This window comes from Schistocerca nitens, chromosome 2 (genome assembly GCF_023898315.1).
Source record: "Schistocerca nitens isolate TAMUIC-IGC-003100 chromosome 2, iqSchNite1.1, whole genome shotgun sequence".
NCBI classification, from domain to species: domain Eukaryota; kingdom Metazoa; phylum Arthropoda; class Insecta; order Orthoptera; family Acrididae; genus Schistocerca; species Schistocerca nitens.
This window is the reverse complement of record NC_064615.1, coordinates 10,876,878-10,892,121: the sequence shown is the minus strand read 5'-3', so window position 1 is coordinate 10,892,121 and position 15,244 is coordinate 10,876,878. Positions and strand designations below refer to the sequence as shown.

The window sequence follows — 15,244 nt, the reverse complement described above, 5'->3', positions numbered from 1 at the left end:
AGTTATGGGAACGTACAGCTATTCACATCCTATTTATGCTCCGAAAACATTGCCGAGATCACATTGCATTGCAGCCTGTGTGTTATTACTAATTTTTGATTTATATAAAGTTTTGTATTGGTTATAAATGTTACCTGAATGTTTGTAAAATAAATAGGTAAAATTGTATGCCAAGGACTATTCACCTTCTATCTGTGGTTAAAATTGCTTAAATTGATGTAAGATTGTGTCACTATTCAGGTACATTTGCAGAAAGTGAGTTAACCAGAGAGTGTCTTCAAACTTTATTCTTGTAGCACTTCTTTCACTCTTAAGTATGAAATGTTTATAATTACATAAATAATTCCTGTTAGGATGTTAGTCATGCTTTATAGCTGGAGGCTCTTCAGTCTCTTTTATGCCTTTAACTATGGAAATACTTGGTATTGTGTAAACTGCCAACTTTATTCTGTAAGTAAAGCAGTCATCAGTTTGAAGATTGTTTTGAACACCAAAGTGCTTTACTAGTCATGGTCCTGTTGGCAGGGCTATGCAATTGCCTTCCACTGACCTTTGAATTGACTTCCTGAGCCAGTTTAAAGTGGATTCCAAACCACAGTGCAGCTCGGCATTTTTCATATCAACAAACATTGCCGTAGATGAAAGAATGTAACAATATTAGAGAAGGAAAGTTGCTATTCACCATATAGCGGAGATGCTGAGTCATGATAGGCACAACAAAAAGATTCACACAGTGATAGATTTCGACCATTATGGCCTTTGTCAGCAATAGACACACATACATTCATGCACACACACACACTCATGCAAACGCAACTTGCATACACGTCTGCAGTCTCAGACAGCACCCATGCATGATTGGAGTGGCAGCTGGGTGGGGCTAAGGAGGAGGCTGGGCTTGGGAGGGGGAGGGATAGTATGTTGGGGGTGGCGGGCAGTGAAGTGCTGCAGTTCAGACGGGGGGCCGGAGAGGAGGTGGGGAGGCAGGGGGGTTAAGTAGCAGAAATGAGGGAAATAAAAAGAAATGAAAAGACTGGGTGTGGCGGTGAAATGACGGCTGTGTAATGCTGGAATGGGAACAGGGAGGAGGCTGGCTGTGTGAGGCCAGTGACTAAAGCCCGTATTACATAATGTGCCTAAACTGTACACCTATGCACCAACACCCCTAACGTGCATACCTGTAACTACAAACTGGTTCACTTCCGACGTATTACACCATCCACGCGGGATATACCTAGCATGCATGCGCAGCAGTAGACTACACGTGAAAATAAAATAGATGTCTTATGTCCTGATGTCTTGTAAAGTCGTTCGTTCTACCGCGCGCGCAACTCGAGGGCGATTATATGATACACTGAAACGTCATACGTTCAAATTATTTATGAACTCAAGGTTCCTATTTATAAAGAAACTGTTTTCTACCATTATGTATTAAGTAATAGTTTTTCTCTAATGTAGGTTAGTACTGTTCTGAATTACAGACGCAACAGTTTTATATTACGACACTTCATTACACAGGTATATGTGTATCAAAATTTACATTTATACAGCATATTGCACATTGAGGATCTACTTGTTTTTGGAGCTATTGCCCTAGCAGTGACAGTAAATCTTTGGATTAGGGCAGAACGGTGATGAAAACGAAAAGTCAAACGTTGCTGGGTTCGACCCTGGCTGACAAGAAAGGTGGAAGGCAGGGAAATATATTCACTGTTAATGAAAGAACTCAGGCTCGAAGATCCGCAAGAATTTCGGAACTTCGTTAGGATGGACGTGGCCCATTTTGAAAAGCTGCTGTCTATGATAGAAGATGGAAACAGAAAGTGTGACACAGTCATGAGGGAGGCTATCTCACCTTCTAGAGAGTAAGAATTATGTGGTTATGTTTTGTGATCATTCCAGCCTAGATCACTAATAAAATACCGGTGAACGCCCTGTTATGTTGCGGGCTGGTTGCAACATTAGCCATGTATGTGAAAAACGGCTTCCCATTTGAGTCAGTTGATGTTTCAAAGTACTGCACTGAAAAGGTGTTTGAATGTTGTGCAGGTGTGGTTAAATTTAACGGAGCTAAACTTATAACTTTTGTTATTTATAGATCCCCAGACTCCGATTTCACAACATTTTTGTTAAAGCTAGAGGAGGTTCTTGGTTCACTTTATAGGAAATACAAAAAGTTAGTTATATGTGGTGACTTCAATATTAATTGTATAAGTGATTGTGCAAGGAAGAGGATGCTGGTAGACCTCTTTAATTCATATAATCTTATACAAACCGTATTCTTTCCAACGAGAGTGCAAGGGAACAGTAGAGCAACCATAGACAACATTTTTGTTCATTCCTCATTACTAGAAGGGCATTCTGTTAGCAAAAAGGTGAATGGCCTTTCAGATCATGATGCACAAATTTTAACTTTAAAAGATTTTTGTGCTGCAACACGTGTTAAATATAGTCATCAGCTGTTCAGGAAAGCTGATCCAGTTGCTGTAGAGACCTTTGTAAACCTTATAAAGGAACAAGAGTGGCAAGATGTTTATAGCACTGATACAGTAGACAATAAATATAATGCTTTTCTCAAGACTCTTCTCATGCTCTTTGAAAGTTGCTTTCCGTTAGAACGTTTAAAACAGGGTACTAGCACAAACAGGCAGCCTGGGTGGCTGACAAGAGGGATAAGAATATCTTGTAGAACAAAGTGGCAATTATATCAAAACGTTAGAAACAGTCAAAATCTAAATGCAGCAGCCCATTACAAACAGTATTGTAAGGTGCTTAAAAATGTTATTAGGAAGGCAAAAAGTATGTGGTATGCAGATAGAATAGCTAAGTCTCAGGATAAAAATAAAACCATATGGTCAGTCGTAAAGGAAGTTGCTGGTCTGCAGAGACAGGTCGAGGATATAGAATCAGTGCGTAGTGGGAATGTCCGTGTTACTGATAAGTCGCATATATGTAGAGTATTTAATAATCACTTTCTGAATATAGCAGGTGAACTAAATAGAAACCTAGTCCCAACAGGGAATCATATAGCGCTCTTAGAAAAAAGTGTTCCGAGACTGTTACCTGAAATGCTCCTCCATGATACTGACAAGAGGGAGATTGAGTTAATAATTAAATCACTAAAGACCAAGAACTCTCATGGATATGACGGGGTATCTAGCAGAATACTGAAGTATTGTTCTATGTATGTTAGCCCAGTTCTCAGCCATATCTGTAACTTTTCCTTTAAGAGTGGTCGGTTTCCTGACCGATTAAAGTACTCGGTAGTGAAGCCACTTTATAAAAAGGGAGACATTGATAATGTTGACAATTTTAGACCTATTTCTATGCCATCGGTGTTTGCTAAAGTTATCGAGAAGGTTGTATATACAAGGTTACTGGAGCATTTAAACTCACATAATTTGCTGTCAAATGTCCAGTTTGGTTTTAGAAATGGCTTAACAACTGAAAATGCTATATTCTCTTTTCTCTGTGAGGTTTTGGACGGATTAAATAAAAGGTTGCGAATGCTAGGTGTTTTCTTTGATTTAACGAAGGCTTTTGACTGTGTTGACCACAAAATATTACTGCAGAAGTTGGACCATTATGGAGTAAGGGGAGTAGCTTACAATTGGTTCGCCTCTTACTTTAAGAACAGAAAGCAGAGGGTAATTCTCCGCAATATTGAGAGTGGTAATGGTGTTCAGTCCCAATGGGGCACTGTTGAGTGGGGCATTCCCCAAGGGTCGGTGCTGGGGCCACTGCTGTTTCTTATTTATATAAATGATATGCCTTCTAGTATTACAGGTGATTCAAAAATATTTCTGTTTGCTGATGACACCAGCTTGATAGTGAAGGATCTTGTGTGTAATATTGAAACAGTAACAAATAATGTAGTTCATGAAATAAGTTCGTGGTTTGTGGAAAATAATTTGATGCTAAATCACAGTAAGACTCAGTTTTTACAGTTTCTAACTCACAATTCAACAAGAACCGATATTTTGATCAGACAGAATAGGCATATTATAAGCGAGACGGAACAGTTTAAGTTCCTAGGCATTCGGATAGATAGTAAGCTGTTGTGGAAAGCCCATGTCCAGGATCTTGTTCAGAAGCTAAATGCTGCTTTATTTACCATTAGAACAGTATCTGAAATAAGAGACACTTCAACACGAAAAGTAGTCTACTTCGCATATTTTCATACGCTTATGTCATATGGTATTATTTTTTGGGGTAATTCTTCTGATTCAAAAAGGGTATTTTTGGCTCAAAAACGGGCTGTTCGAGCTATATGTGGTGTAAGTTCGAGAACGTCTTGTCGACCCCTATTCAAAATTCTGGGAATTCTGACATTGCCCTCACAGTATATATTTTCTTTAATGTCGTTTGTTGTTAGCAATATTAGCCTATTCCCAAGAGTTAGCAGCTTTCACTCATTTAATACTAGGTAGAAATCAAATCTGCATGTAGAATGCACTTCCTTGACTCTTGTACAGAAAGGAGTGCAGTATTCTGCTGCATCCATTTTCAATAAGCTACCACAAGAACTCAAAAATCTTAGCAGTAGCCCAAACTCTTTTAAGTCCAAACTGAAGAGTTTCCTCATGGCTCACTCCTTCTATTCTGTCGAGGAGCTCCTGGAAGAGCTACAAAATTAAGCAAATTCCAGTGTTACATTCTTGATTTTCTTCATTTAAACTTACGACTTGTTACCTGAATATGTTTTTTTTTTTTATGTTTCATTTTATCTGTTTCTAATATCGTGTTATAATTTCATGTATTGACTCATTCCATGACCATGGAGACTTCTCCTTAATTTGGTCCCACGGAACAATAAATAAATAAATAAATTACGTTTCCTGGCGAATGGGAAATCTTTTAAGAGTCTGGCTTTTAGCCACAGAATAGCACAGCCCACCATTTCAAAAGTTGTTGTGGATGTATGCACTGAAATTTGCAACACATTAAATGACCAGTACTTAGGTGACGTGTTATTTTTCCAAGTTTGGACTATACTCAGAATTTTGCAGTCCTCGTGTGTCGCACTGAGGCAAACTGCAAGGAATTTCTCCCTTTCACTGCCAGTTTCTCTTTTCTGGCATGTTGTAATCAAGCAAGAGGTGCAATTAAATCAAACCTGAACTTTCGTAAACTGAGGCGTTATGATACAAATCGAAAATCACCTTATAACGTTATATGCATATTCCTCAGAAAGAAACGATTTCCGACTACCTTATTATGATACAGTGGGTCATACATATACCTTTCCTCGCTGTATGCCTGATTTCAGACGCTTAATTCCTCTCTGCACCATTTCATTTCTAGAATACGAAGCTATCAATTGAAAAAATCCTTTCACAAACAACTAGTATATAAGAGTCTACCTCAAAAAAAAAGTTTCTTTTCTGCATTTGTGAAACCAGTTAACTGAAAAAATGCGGAAGATTCCCAACGCGAAAAATCCCCAACACGAACGTCTGTAATTAGCCACTAGATGCCTAACAATAACCAAACAACAACAGAAAGCACCGTGGTACACCCTTCTGCGCATGCACGAATTATCGCTGCCTACTGCGCATGCGCGGATTGACGGCAGTTTAGAACTGCTCTCTATTCCTGCCTGCAGATAATGTGTCTGCTAATTTTCGTAGTTTCACCCATTCTACCGCTAGATGGCTGTCACGGTAGACCAGTAACATTCGCGGCAGATCGTTGTGCAGTACCGGCTTAACAAAGGTTGAGGCCAGGAGGGTTATGGGAACGTAGGATCTACTGCAGGGAAAGTTTCCACCTGCACAATTCAGAAAAGCTGGTGTTGGCGGGGAGGATCCATATGGCACAGGCTGTGAAGCAGTCATTGAGATACCATGTTTGGCAGCGTGTTCAACAACAGGGTGGTCCACTTGTTTTTTGGCCGCAGTTTGTCGGTGGCCATTCATGCGGACAGACAACTTGTTAGTTGTCATGACTACATAGAATGCAGCACAATGGTTGCAGCTTAGCTTGTAGATCACGTGACTTGTTTTACAGGTAGCCCTGCCTTTGATGGGATAGGTGATGTTAGTGACCGGACTGGTGTAGGTGGTGGTAGAAGGATGTATAGGACAGGTCTTGCATCTAGGTCTATTACAGGGGTGTGAGCCATGAGGTAAGGGACTGGGAACAGGGGCTGTATAAGAATGGACGAGTATATTGTGTAGGTTCGGTGGACGGTGGAATACCACTGTAGGAGGGGTGGGAAATATAGTGGGCAGGACATTTCTCATTTCAGGGCACGATGAGAGGTAATCAAAACCCTGGCGGAGAATGAAATTCAGTTGCTCCAGTCCCGGATGGTACTGAGTCACAAGGGGTATGCTCCTCTGTGGCCAGACTGTGGGACTTTGGGAGGTGGTGGGAGACTGGAAAGATAAGGCATGGGAGATTTGTTTTTGTGCAAGGTTGGGAGGATAATTGCAGTCAGTGAAGGCTTCAGTGAGACCCCCAGTATATTTTGAGAGGGACTGCTCATCACTGCAGATTCGATGACCATGGGTGGCTAGGCTGTACGGAAGGGTCTTCTTGGTATGGAATGGGTGGCATCTGTTGAAGTGGAGGTATTGCTGGTGGTTAGCAGATTTGATATGGATGGAGGTACTGATGTAGCCATCTCTGAGGCTCAACATCTAGGAAGGCGGCTTGTTGAGTTGAGTAGGACCAGGTGAAGCAAATGGGGGAGATGTTGTTGAGGTTCTGGAGGAATGTGGATAGGGAGTCCTCACCTTCAATTCAGATAGCAAAGATGTCATCAGTGAATCTGAACCAGGTGAGGGGTTTAGGATTATGGGTTTTTAGGAAGGATTCCTCTAGATGGCCCGTGAATAGGTTGGCATAGGATTGTGCCATGCGGGTGCCCATAGCTGTACCCCGGATTTGTTTGTAGGTAATGCCTTCAAAGGAGATTAATTGTCAGTGAGGGTATAGTTGGTGATGGTGACTAGGAAGGAGGTTGTTGGTTTGGAATCCATAGGGCATCTGGAAAGATAGTGTTCAATAGCAGTATGGCCATGGGCATCAGGAATGTTAGTGTAGCGGGAGGCGGCATCAATAGTGACGACCAGGGCACCGTGTGGTAAAGGGACAGGAACTGTGGAGAGTCAGTGGAGGAAATGGTTAGTATCTTTTATATAGGAGGATATGTTCCGGGTAATAGGTTTAAGGTGTTGGTCTACAGCAGCAGAGATTGTCTCAATGGGGCACAGTTAAACTGGCCACAATGGGCCGGGTCGTCCTGGGTGGATGGGTTTATGGACTTAAGGAAGCATGTAGAAGGTGGGAGTGCAGTGAGTGGTAGGGGTAAGTAGAGAGGTGGACTCTGAGGAGAGGTTCTGGGATGGGCCTAAGGATTTGAGTTGTGACTGGAGAGCCTGCTGGATTACTTGAATGGGGTCACTGTGGCAAGGTTTGTAGGTGGAAGTATCTGACAGCTGACAGAGTCCTTCTGCCAGGTAATCCTTGCAGTTCAAAACAACTGTGGTGGAGCCTTTATGTAGGCATGACAACCAACAAGCTGTCTGTCCGCATCAATGGCCAAAAAACAAGTGGACCACCCTGTTGCTGAACATGCTGCCAAACATGATATCTCAATGACTGCCTCACAGCCTGTGCCATATAGATCCTTCATGCCAACACCAGCTTTTCTGAATTGTGCAGGAGGGAACTTTCCCTGCAATAAATCGTACGTTCCCGTAACCCCCCTGGCCTCATCCTTCGTTAGCCACTGACCTCACCTATCCAGCCCCCTCCCTGTTCCCATTCCAGCACTACACAGCCGTCATTTCACCGCCACACCCAGTCTTTTAATTTCTTTTTATTTCCCTCCTTTCCGCTACTTGCCCCCCCCCCCCCCCCCCCTGCCTTCTCTCCTGCCCCCCGTCGAAACTGCAGCACTTCACTGTCCGCCACCCCCACCATATTATCCCTCCCCACCCCAGCCTCCTCCTTACCCCCACCCAATCGCGACTCCCATCATGCACTGGTGCTGTTGTTCCCAGTGTGATTTCAGTTGTCTGAGACTGCAGACATGTGTGCAAGTTCCATTTGTGTGTGTGTGTGTGTGTGTGTGTGTGTGTGTGTGTGTCTAATCCTAATAAAGGCATCGCAACTCAGCATCTCCACTATGTGGTGAGTAGAAACTTTCCTTCTCTAATATTGTTAAATTCCATCCTGGATTTTCCAGAGAGGAAAGAAGTGAGATGTGGCATAAAAATCCTAGAATTGACTGGGGATTGAACCCAAGACCTTTATATTTGTAGTCTGGCTCCTAACCGCTGGCCATTGAGCCACTTTTTTCATTCCATAACAGGATTTAATTTCGCCAACAAAACTCTTCTCACACTTGTCATATATGGTAAGAAACTTGTGAATCAAATTTTATAATATTTTTCTTAAGTAACCACACACAAGATACATTTTATTACCACAGAAAGTTCTTGTATGACTTTCAATACATTTAATAGTTGCGCAGGCAAAGACAGACTTTACACTTCACTTAGAATTGTGAACATGTTCTATGAAGCTAGGGGATGGAGCAGTGAAATTGCAAAATGAAATAATGAACATAGAACATAATTTAAAAAGTATAGGGCACATAGACAGCAGAGTAAATGACTGACTACTTCACTCTTAAGTAAAGAAGTTTGGTGGTGTACTCGACATAAAAAAGCTAAATAAATTTGTTCTTTACCATTTGTTATCTCAACAGCAGTTGCATGTAACATAATTTTCAAGGTCCTGTTATAGCTGGCTTCCACTGTACATGTAATGCATTACAAAAATCATCATCATCAGTTATCTGCTATATTAGCAGGTTTTTTGCCTCTCCATTTTCTGCGATCCATTGCTTCCTTCTTAAGGCTGCTGTATGTTGTACCGTCCATCATGTCATCCAGTACCTGGAATCTCTTCCTTCCTCACTTCCTTTTCCCTTCTACATAACCTTCTAAAACTGTTTTTATCAGTCCGTCATTCTTTCTTAATATATGCCCAATCCAATTTCTTTTTCTTCTCTTTATTACATCTAGTAACTGTCTTTTCTCTCCCACTCTTCTCAGTGCCTCTTCCTTTTTTTACTCTGTCCATCCAACTTATTCTTTCCATCTTCCGCCATGTCCAGACCTCAAAAGCCTCCAGCCTTTCTCTGTCTTTTTTCCTCATAGTCCACTTTCAGCACCTTATAGAAGAACACTCCATACAAGACATTTTATGAGTCTCTTTCTGAGTTCTCTGTCCAGACCGCTGCAGAAGATTGTCCTTTTCTTATAAAACGCCTCTTTTGCCATTGCTATCCTTGTTTTAATTTCTGTGGTGCACTTCCAGTCGGTGTCTATCCTGCTTCCAAGATACTTAAAATTTTGCACCTGTTCTAGTACTTCTCCATTCAGCATAGTTTTTATTTTCTTATTTCCTCCTAGTGCCAGTACTTTTGTTTTATTTGTGTTAATTTTCATTCCACGAGTACTTTTGTTTTATTTGTGTTAATTTTCATTCCACAAGTTGCAATGGTGTCCACCAAATCCTGTAATTCTTTTTCCCCTGTAGCTAGAAGGACCATGTCATCAGCAAATCTCAAACACCCTACTCTTCTTCCTCCAATTTCTACTCCTTTTTCATCTAATGAGCATTGGTCAATCATATTTTCCAAGTAGATGTTGAAAAGAGTAGGTGACAAACAGCATCCTCGTCTTACTCCTTTTACTAGTCTGATCCAGTCTGTACTTTCTCCTCTCACTTTAACTGAAACTTTTTGATTAAGATATAATGAGTTTTATAAGTCTTCTGGTTTTCCAGTCCACTCTAGTTTCCCTCATTATAGTCACCAGCTTGTCCCAAAACACACTGTCAAATGCCTTTTCTAGATCGATGAAGCACATGTATAGGTCTCTTCCTTTTTCAATAAACCTTTCTCCCAAGATTCGTAGGAGCGCTATTGCATCTCTGGTGCCCGTATTCCATCTAAAGCCAAACTGCTCCTCGCCAAGATTCTCCTCCATTGCTTTTTCAAGTCTTTTATTAATTATTCTTAACATCACTTTGACTGCATGTGAAATGAGGCTGATTGTCCTGTGCTCGTGCTGCATTTCTTGGTTCCTTGTTTTTTCGGTAATGGAATCATTACTGTTGTCAGAAAGTCCTCAGTCCATTCACCACTGTCATATATTTTATTACATAACCTCAATATTTCTCTTATTCCATTGTGGTTCAAGCATTTTAGTATTTCTTCCAGTATTGTATCTGTACCTACCGCTTTGCCATTTTTCATTGCAGCTATGGCAGACTTTACTTCTTACATTACGATGGTCGGTCCTTTCTAGTCATCACTTACACTGTTGTGTGATTCAAGTTCCAGAGTTTCTGGTTTGCTATTTGCGTCATATAGCTCTTTTATATATTCTTTCCATCTCTGGAGGACATCGTCACGATCTTTGTACACTACCTCTTCATCTTTACTCAAAATTTCCATAGTAGCACTTCCTGCACTGTTTTGTTCCCATGTCATAGTCTTTACTCTGTTGCATAGTAAGTCGTATCTTCCCTTCCTGTTCAGTTCTTCAATTTCATCACATTCCTCTTTTAGCCATTTTTTCCTAGCCTGCTCTGTTTCTCTTCACAGTTCATTATTTAACCTTCGGTATATCTTTCTTGCATCTTCAGTGTTCTTGTTTTTTAATTTTTTTTTCTCCTCCATCTTGGAAATCATTTCTTGTGTGACCCATGGTTTTTTTGACCTTTTCCCTTTTACATATCCTATATTTTGCTGTCCTGCTTTAATGATTCCTTCTTTCAGCATATTCCAGTACTCGTTGGCATTATCAGGTGCTTTTTTGTCTCGTAATGTGTTTAGAAACTCCCGAGACAGCATTTCTGTATAATTTGTTCTTTGTTGGATCTTATCTTCTCTAAATCCCACTTCTTCACCGTGGTCGCCTTCTTCAGTTTTTTCATTCTTATTTCTATTTCTGCCATAAGTAAGTTGTGGTCACTATTAATATCTGCACCTGGTAATGTGTGCACCTTCTTGATTCCATTCCTGTATCTTTCTTCTACCAGTATAAAATCGATTTGTTTTCTGTATTTATCCCCTGGTGATTTCCAAGTGTAGAGCCTCCTCTTGTGGTTCTTGAACCATGTGTTTGCCGCTATCAGCTGCCTTTCCCTGCAGAAGTCAATTAACCATTCACCTCTGTCATTTCTCTTTCCAAGACCATGACTGCCTACTATGTTTCCGTCTTTCCCTTCTCCCACAATGGCGTTCCAGTCTCCCATTACTATTTTGCAGCATTTTTTATTTTCGTCCATTATTCTCTCTATTACATTGTACGTTTCCTCTACAATTTGGTCATCATGTTCTGAAGTTGGCATATACACCTGGACAATCAGTAAATCTTTTTGTGCTCCTTTCAGCCTTACACCAATAACCCAGTCATTTGCATAGTCTACATATTCCACACATTAAGCCAATTCCTTTGTCATAATCATTCCTACTCCATGAATTCCTTTTACTTCTCCTCCTGAGTAGTAGAATACATATTCATCTGACTGCAGCTCTCCATGTCCATTCCATCTTACCTCAGCAACTCCTACGAGGTCCATATGATTCTTTTCCATCTCTCTTTTAAGGTTTTCTAGTTTTCCTGCTTGTAGCAGAGTTCTGACATTCCAGGTACCAATTCTCGTTTTGATTTTTTGCGTCCTTTCAAGTTGTGCCCCCCCCACCCACCCACCCCCCTCCACCCACCCCACCCCACCCCTCCACCCACCCCACCCCACCCCCCTCGGAGATCCGAGTGGGGGACTATTTTACCTCCGGACACTGATTTAACATGAGAGGAAGCCATTTTTTGTGCATAAAATGGAGACTGCATTATGCAGGGAAGGTAATCTGCGGTGGTATTCCGTTGCCTTCCGCAGTTCTGGAGGCCGCCCCTAACATGGGATACAGGAGCTTTTTGCAGCCACCCGCTCTGGGTCAGACGCTGCATGAGAAGTACAGGTTGGAAAATGAAAGACCCCTAGCCCTCGAAACCTAATAGCGTCAGGGTCGGAAAAGAACAAGAGCTGGCCGAGGGTAGCCAGATAGGAAAGATAAAAGTGAGGAGCGTGGCATAAGTAAGTGGAAGCAATGCCAGGACTCAGCTCGGGGCCCCATGGTCGCCAGTCATGTATCACTAGGTGTGACTCCCTGAGGGAATTACAAAAATACATAGCCTATGTTCATTAAAGTATTATGTAAGAATTGGAAGTAAATCGGTCAAGAAATTTTTGAGATTTGTGTAAAATACGCTTTCTCTTTATGTATTACATATCTATTTATATATTACATGTTTTACAAAAATATATAAGCTGTTTCTGTCTGTATGTTCATTGGTGTGTCGTGCAAAAATTTGTGGTAAATCAGTCAAGTGCTTTTTGATATTATTGGTTATGTTTCCCCTTTATGTATTACGTATGTATTTATATAAAACTTGCAACAGCAGAACTGTCAAGTCAAATGTTTCCTTTTTCATAGCAACAGTATCAATATCATCTACAGTTACGGACAAAATGTCAAGCCTTTCTTATGTGATGACCTTTTATACATGTGGCATTTGTTTTTTATTAATTTTGAGATTGGAAAATGTGACTAGTAAAATCAAAAGGTTGCATTGTCTCTTCCTGCATTATTTCATTACAGGTTAATGATTTTTGGTTTATATTAACCCAATTGCTAATCAATTTAAGTTAGCCACTTCCCTCTGTACAGCATTACTTCATCAGTAGATTATCAATTACATCCCTTGAACCAATAAACTCACATAAAAATTATGTGCCTACAGGCTGGAAGAAAGGATCTATTATTGAAGACTTTTCTGGAGAACAAGTATGCTACAACAACAACATCATCATTATCATCATTGTCGTCAGCTAAGCTGGATTTGACTGTGAAAAGGAAAAAACTTCCTGCTGCAGAACTTCGCCAACTTGAGCTTCAAAGGCAGGCAGCTGTTAATGCCTACAGGTTTGTCAGATCAAAGAATCTGGATAGACGGCCTCTGGCACTGTTAGAAAAATGAAGTATACCAAAATATTTTTATATTGACAATAAATTATACTTTTTACTTAAAACATTTGCATTTTTCTTGTTTGTGTGCGTGCTGTAATGGCGATCTAGCTCTGTGCTGGACTATGCAGAAGAAAAAGCAGAATATACACCTACACAATAAAGTAAGAATCAACTGTCAACAGTGACATATGTGAAATTCATTTTTCAGACAGTAGATGTTGCCAAAATGACAACACATTTGAATCTTTGGCCACTCAATTCAATTATTGCAATCTAGAGTGAGGTACCTATTGTACTATGCTGAAAGGTAGAATACTTTGCGCATTGTCAATTCAGCAGTAGGTGCACAGCTGACCCTAGTGCACATGTATGCGTAACAATATTGTTACTGGTCAGAGTTTCACCATTCCAATGGGAATGCAGTGCCACCATGACAGAACCATCACAGACAGCAGCAAAGAGAACACAACCAAATACATTGAGACTAAATTTTAGAAGCAGATGACAAATTCAAACACAGATCTAGCTGCAACATCAGGACAGTGTAGTTGGTTTTATGAATGTGTGTTATGTATTAGCCTAGCTCTGGAGAGGACATTGTCTGAAAGCTCAGTAATGCTTTCAGTGTCATTTATGTACACATAGCAGTGAGTGTTACCTTTACAATGTGGAGTTAGGTGTCACTGGGACTAAAAGGAGAAATTCTGTGTAACAAATAAGATATACACTAAACACATAGCTTTTTATTCTTGGTATTTAGACTTTTGTGTTAACATCACCATACAGCACGTGAATGCCAATTGCGAATACATATGAATCAGTACTTCACATCCAGTGCACTTGCTCTTTTTTTGATGTAGTATTATGCTATGAGATTGCTGACTGAAATAGGCAATAATTACAAACTTAAATCACTGTATTTTAGCACAAAGGATATTACTTGATCTAGTTACAAAAAGGTAAGTAGTGTGATTTTGTGTGAAAGACAGTATTACTTAAATGGGATGTTTAAGAACTACTTTCATACCACTGTAGTGAAAGTATATTGTGGGTGGGCTAACGCCACCATTGTAAATAATCTATCATGAAACTGCATAGTACTATGTACCATTGTTACCAGTAAATCAAATCCAGTCAATATGCTATACTACAGGGTGCGGCACTCAAATAAGATGATTTGTGCAGATGAGATGGGAGAGCTGTTAGTGAGGCAAGGAATTTACCATGCTCGTCTGCACACCTGCACCTATAGCTACATCCATACTCTGCAAGCCACCGTATGATGCATGGTGGAGGGTACTCTATCCCACTAATCATATCCTTTTCTTTTCCACTCACAAATAGAAGGAAGGAAAAATAGTTGTCTGTATGCCCCTATACAAGCCCTAATATCATCTCCATGGGCCTTTCACGAAATTTATCTTGGCAGCAGTAGAATCGCTCTGCATCAGCATCAAATGTCTGTTCTCTAAATTTTCTCAGTAGAGCTCTTCGAAAAGAACGACGCATCCCTCCAGTAATTCCCATCTGAGGTTCTGAAACATTTCCCTTATCCTTATGTCTTGTTCAAACCTACAGGTAACAAATGTACCAGCCCGCTTCTGAATTTCTTCGATGTCTTCCTTTAATCCGGCCTGGTGTGGATCCCAAACACTCAAACAGTACTCAACAGTGGGTTGCAGTAGTGTCCTATGTGCGGCCTCCTTTAAGGATGCAGTCTCCTTTATGGATGAAGCGCACTTTCCAAAAAATTCTCACAATAAACCAAAGTCTACCATTTGCCTTCCCTACCACAGCCTTCACATGAGCATTCCATCTCATATTGCTTTGCAACTTTACACTGGGATATTTAATTGATATGACTGTGTCAGACAACACACTACTAATACTGTTTTTAAACATTATGGGTTTGTTTTTGCTACTCATCTGCACTAACTTACACTTTTCTACATTTAGAGTTAGCTGCCATTCATCACACCAACCAGAAATTTTGTCTAAGTCATCTTGTATCCTCCTACAATTACCCAATGAGACCACCTTCCCACAGATCACAGTATCATCAGCAAACAGCTGCAGACTGCTGGTTACCTATCCGCCAGATCATTTATGTATTTATAAAAAACAGCGGTCCTACCACACTTCTCGGGGGCACTCCTGATGATATTCTTATCTATGGTGAACACT

General features: G+C 40.6%; 1 protein-coding gene across 1 annotated transcript in view; it reads left to right on the top strand.

Annotated features, from left to right (window-relative positions):
• Window positions 1-13,122, top strand: part of LOC126234239 (coiled-coil domain-containing protein 137) — a 35,835-nt gene extending 22,713 nt beyond the window's left edge. The window contains exon 4 of the mRNA XM_049942930.1: window positions 12,834-13,122. Coding sequence (XP_049798887.1) covers window positions 12,834-13,070 — 237 coding nt within the window. The 3' untranslated portion in view covers window positions 13,071-13,122. The remainder of the gene's footprint in view (window positions 1-12,833) is intronic.
• Window positions 13,123-15,244: the final 2,122 nt, after the last annotated feature.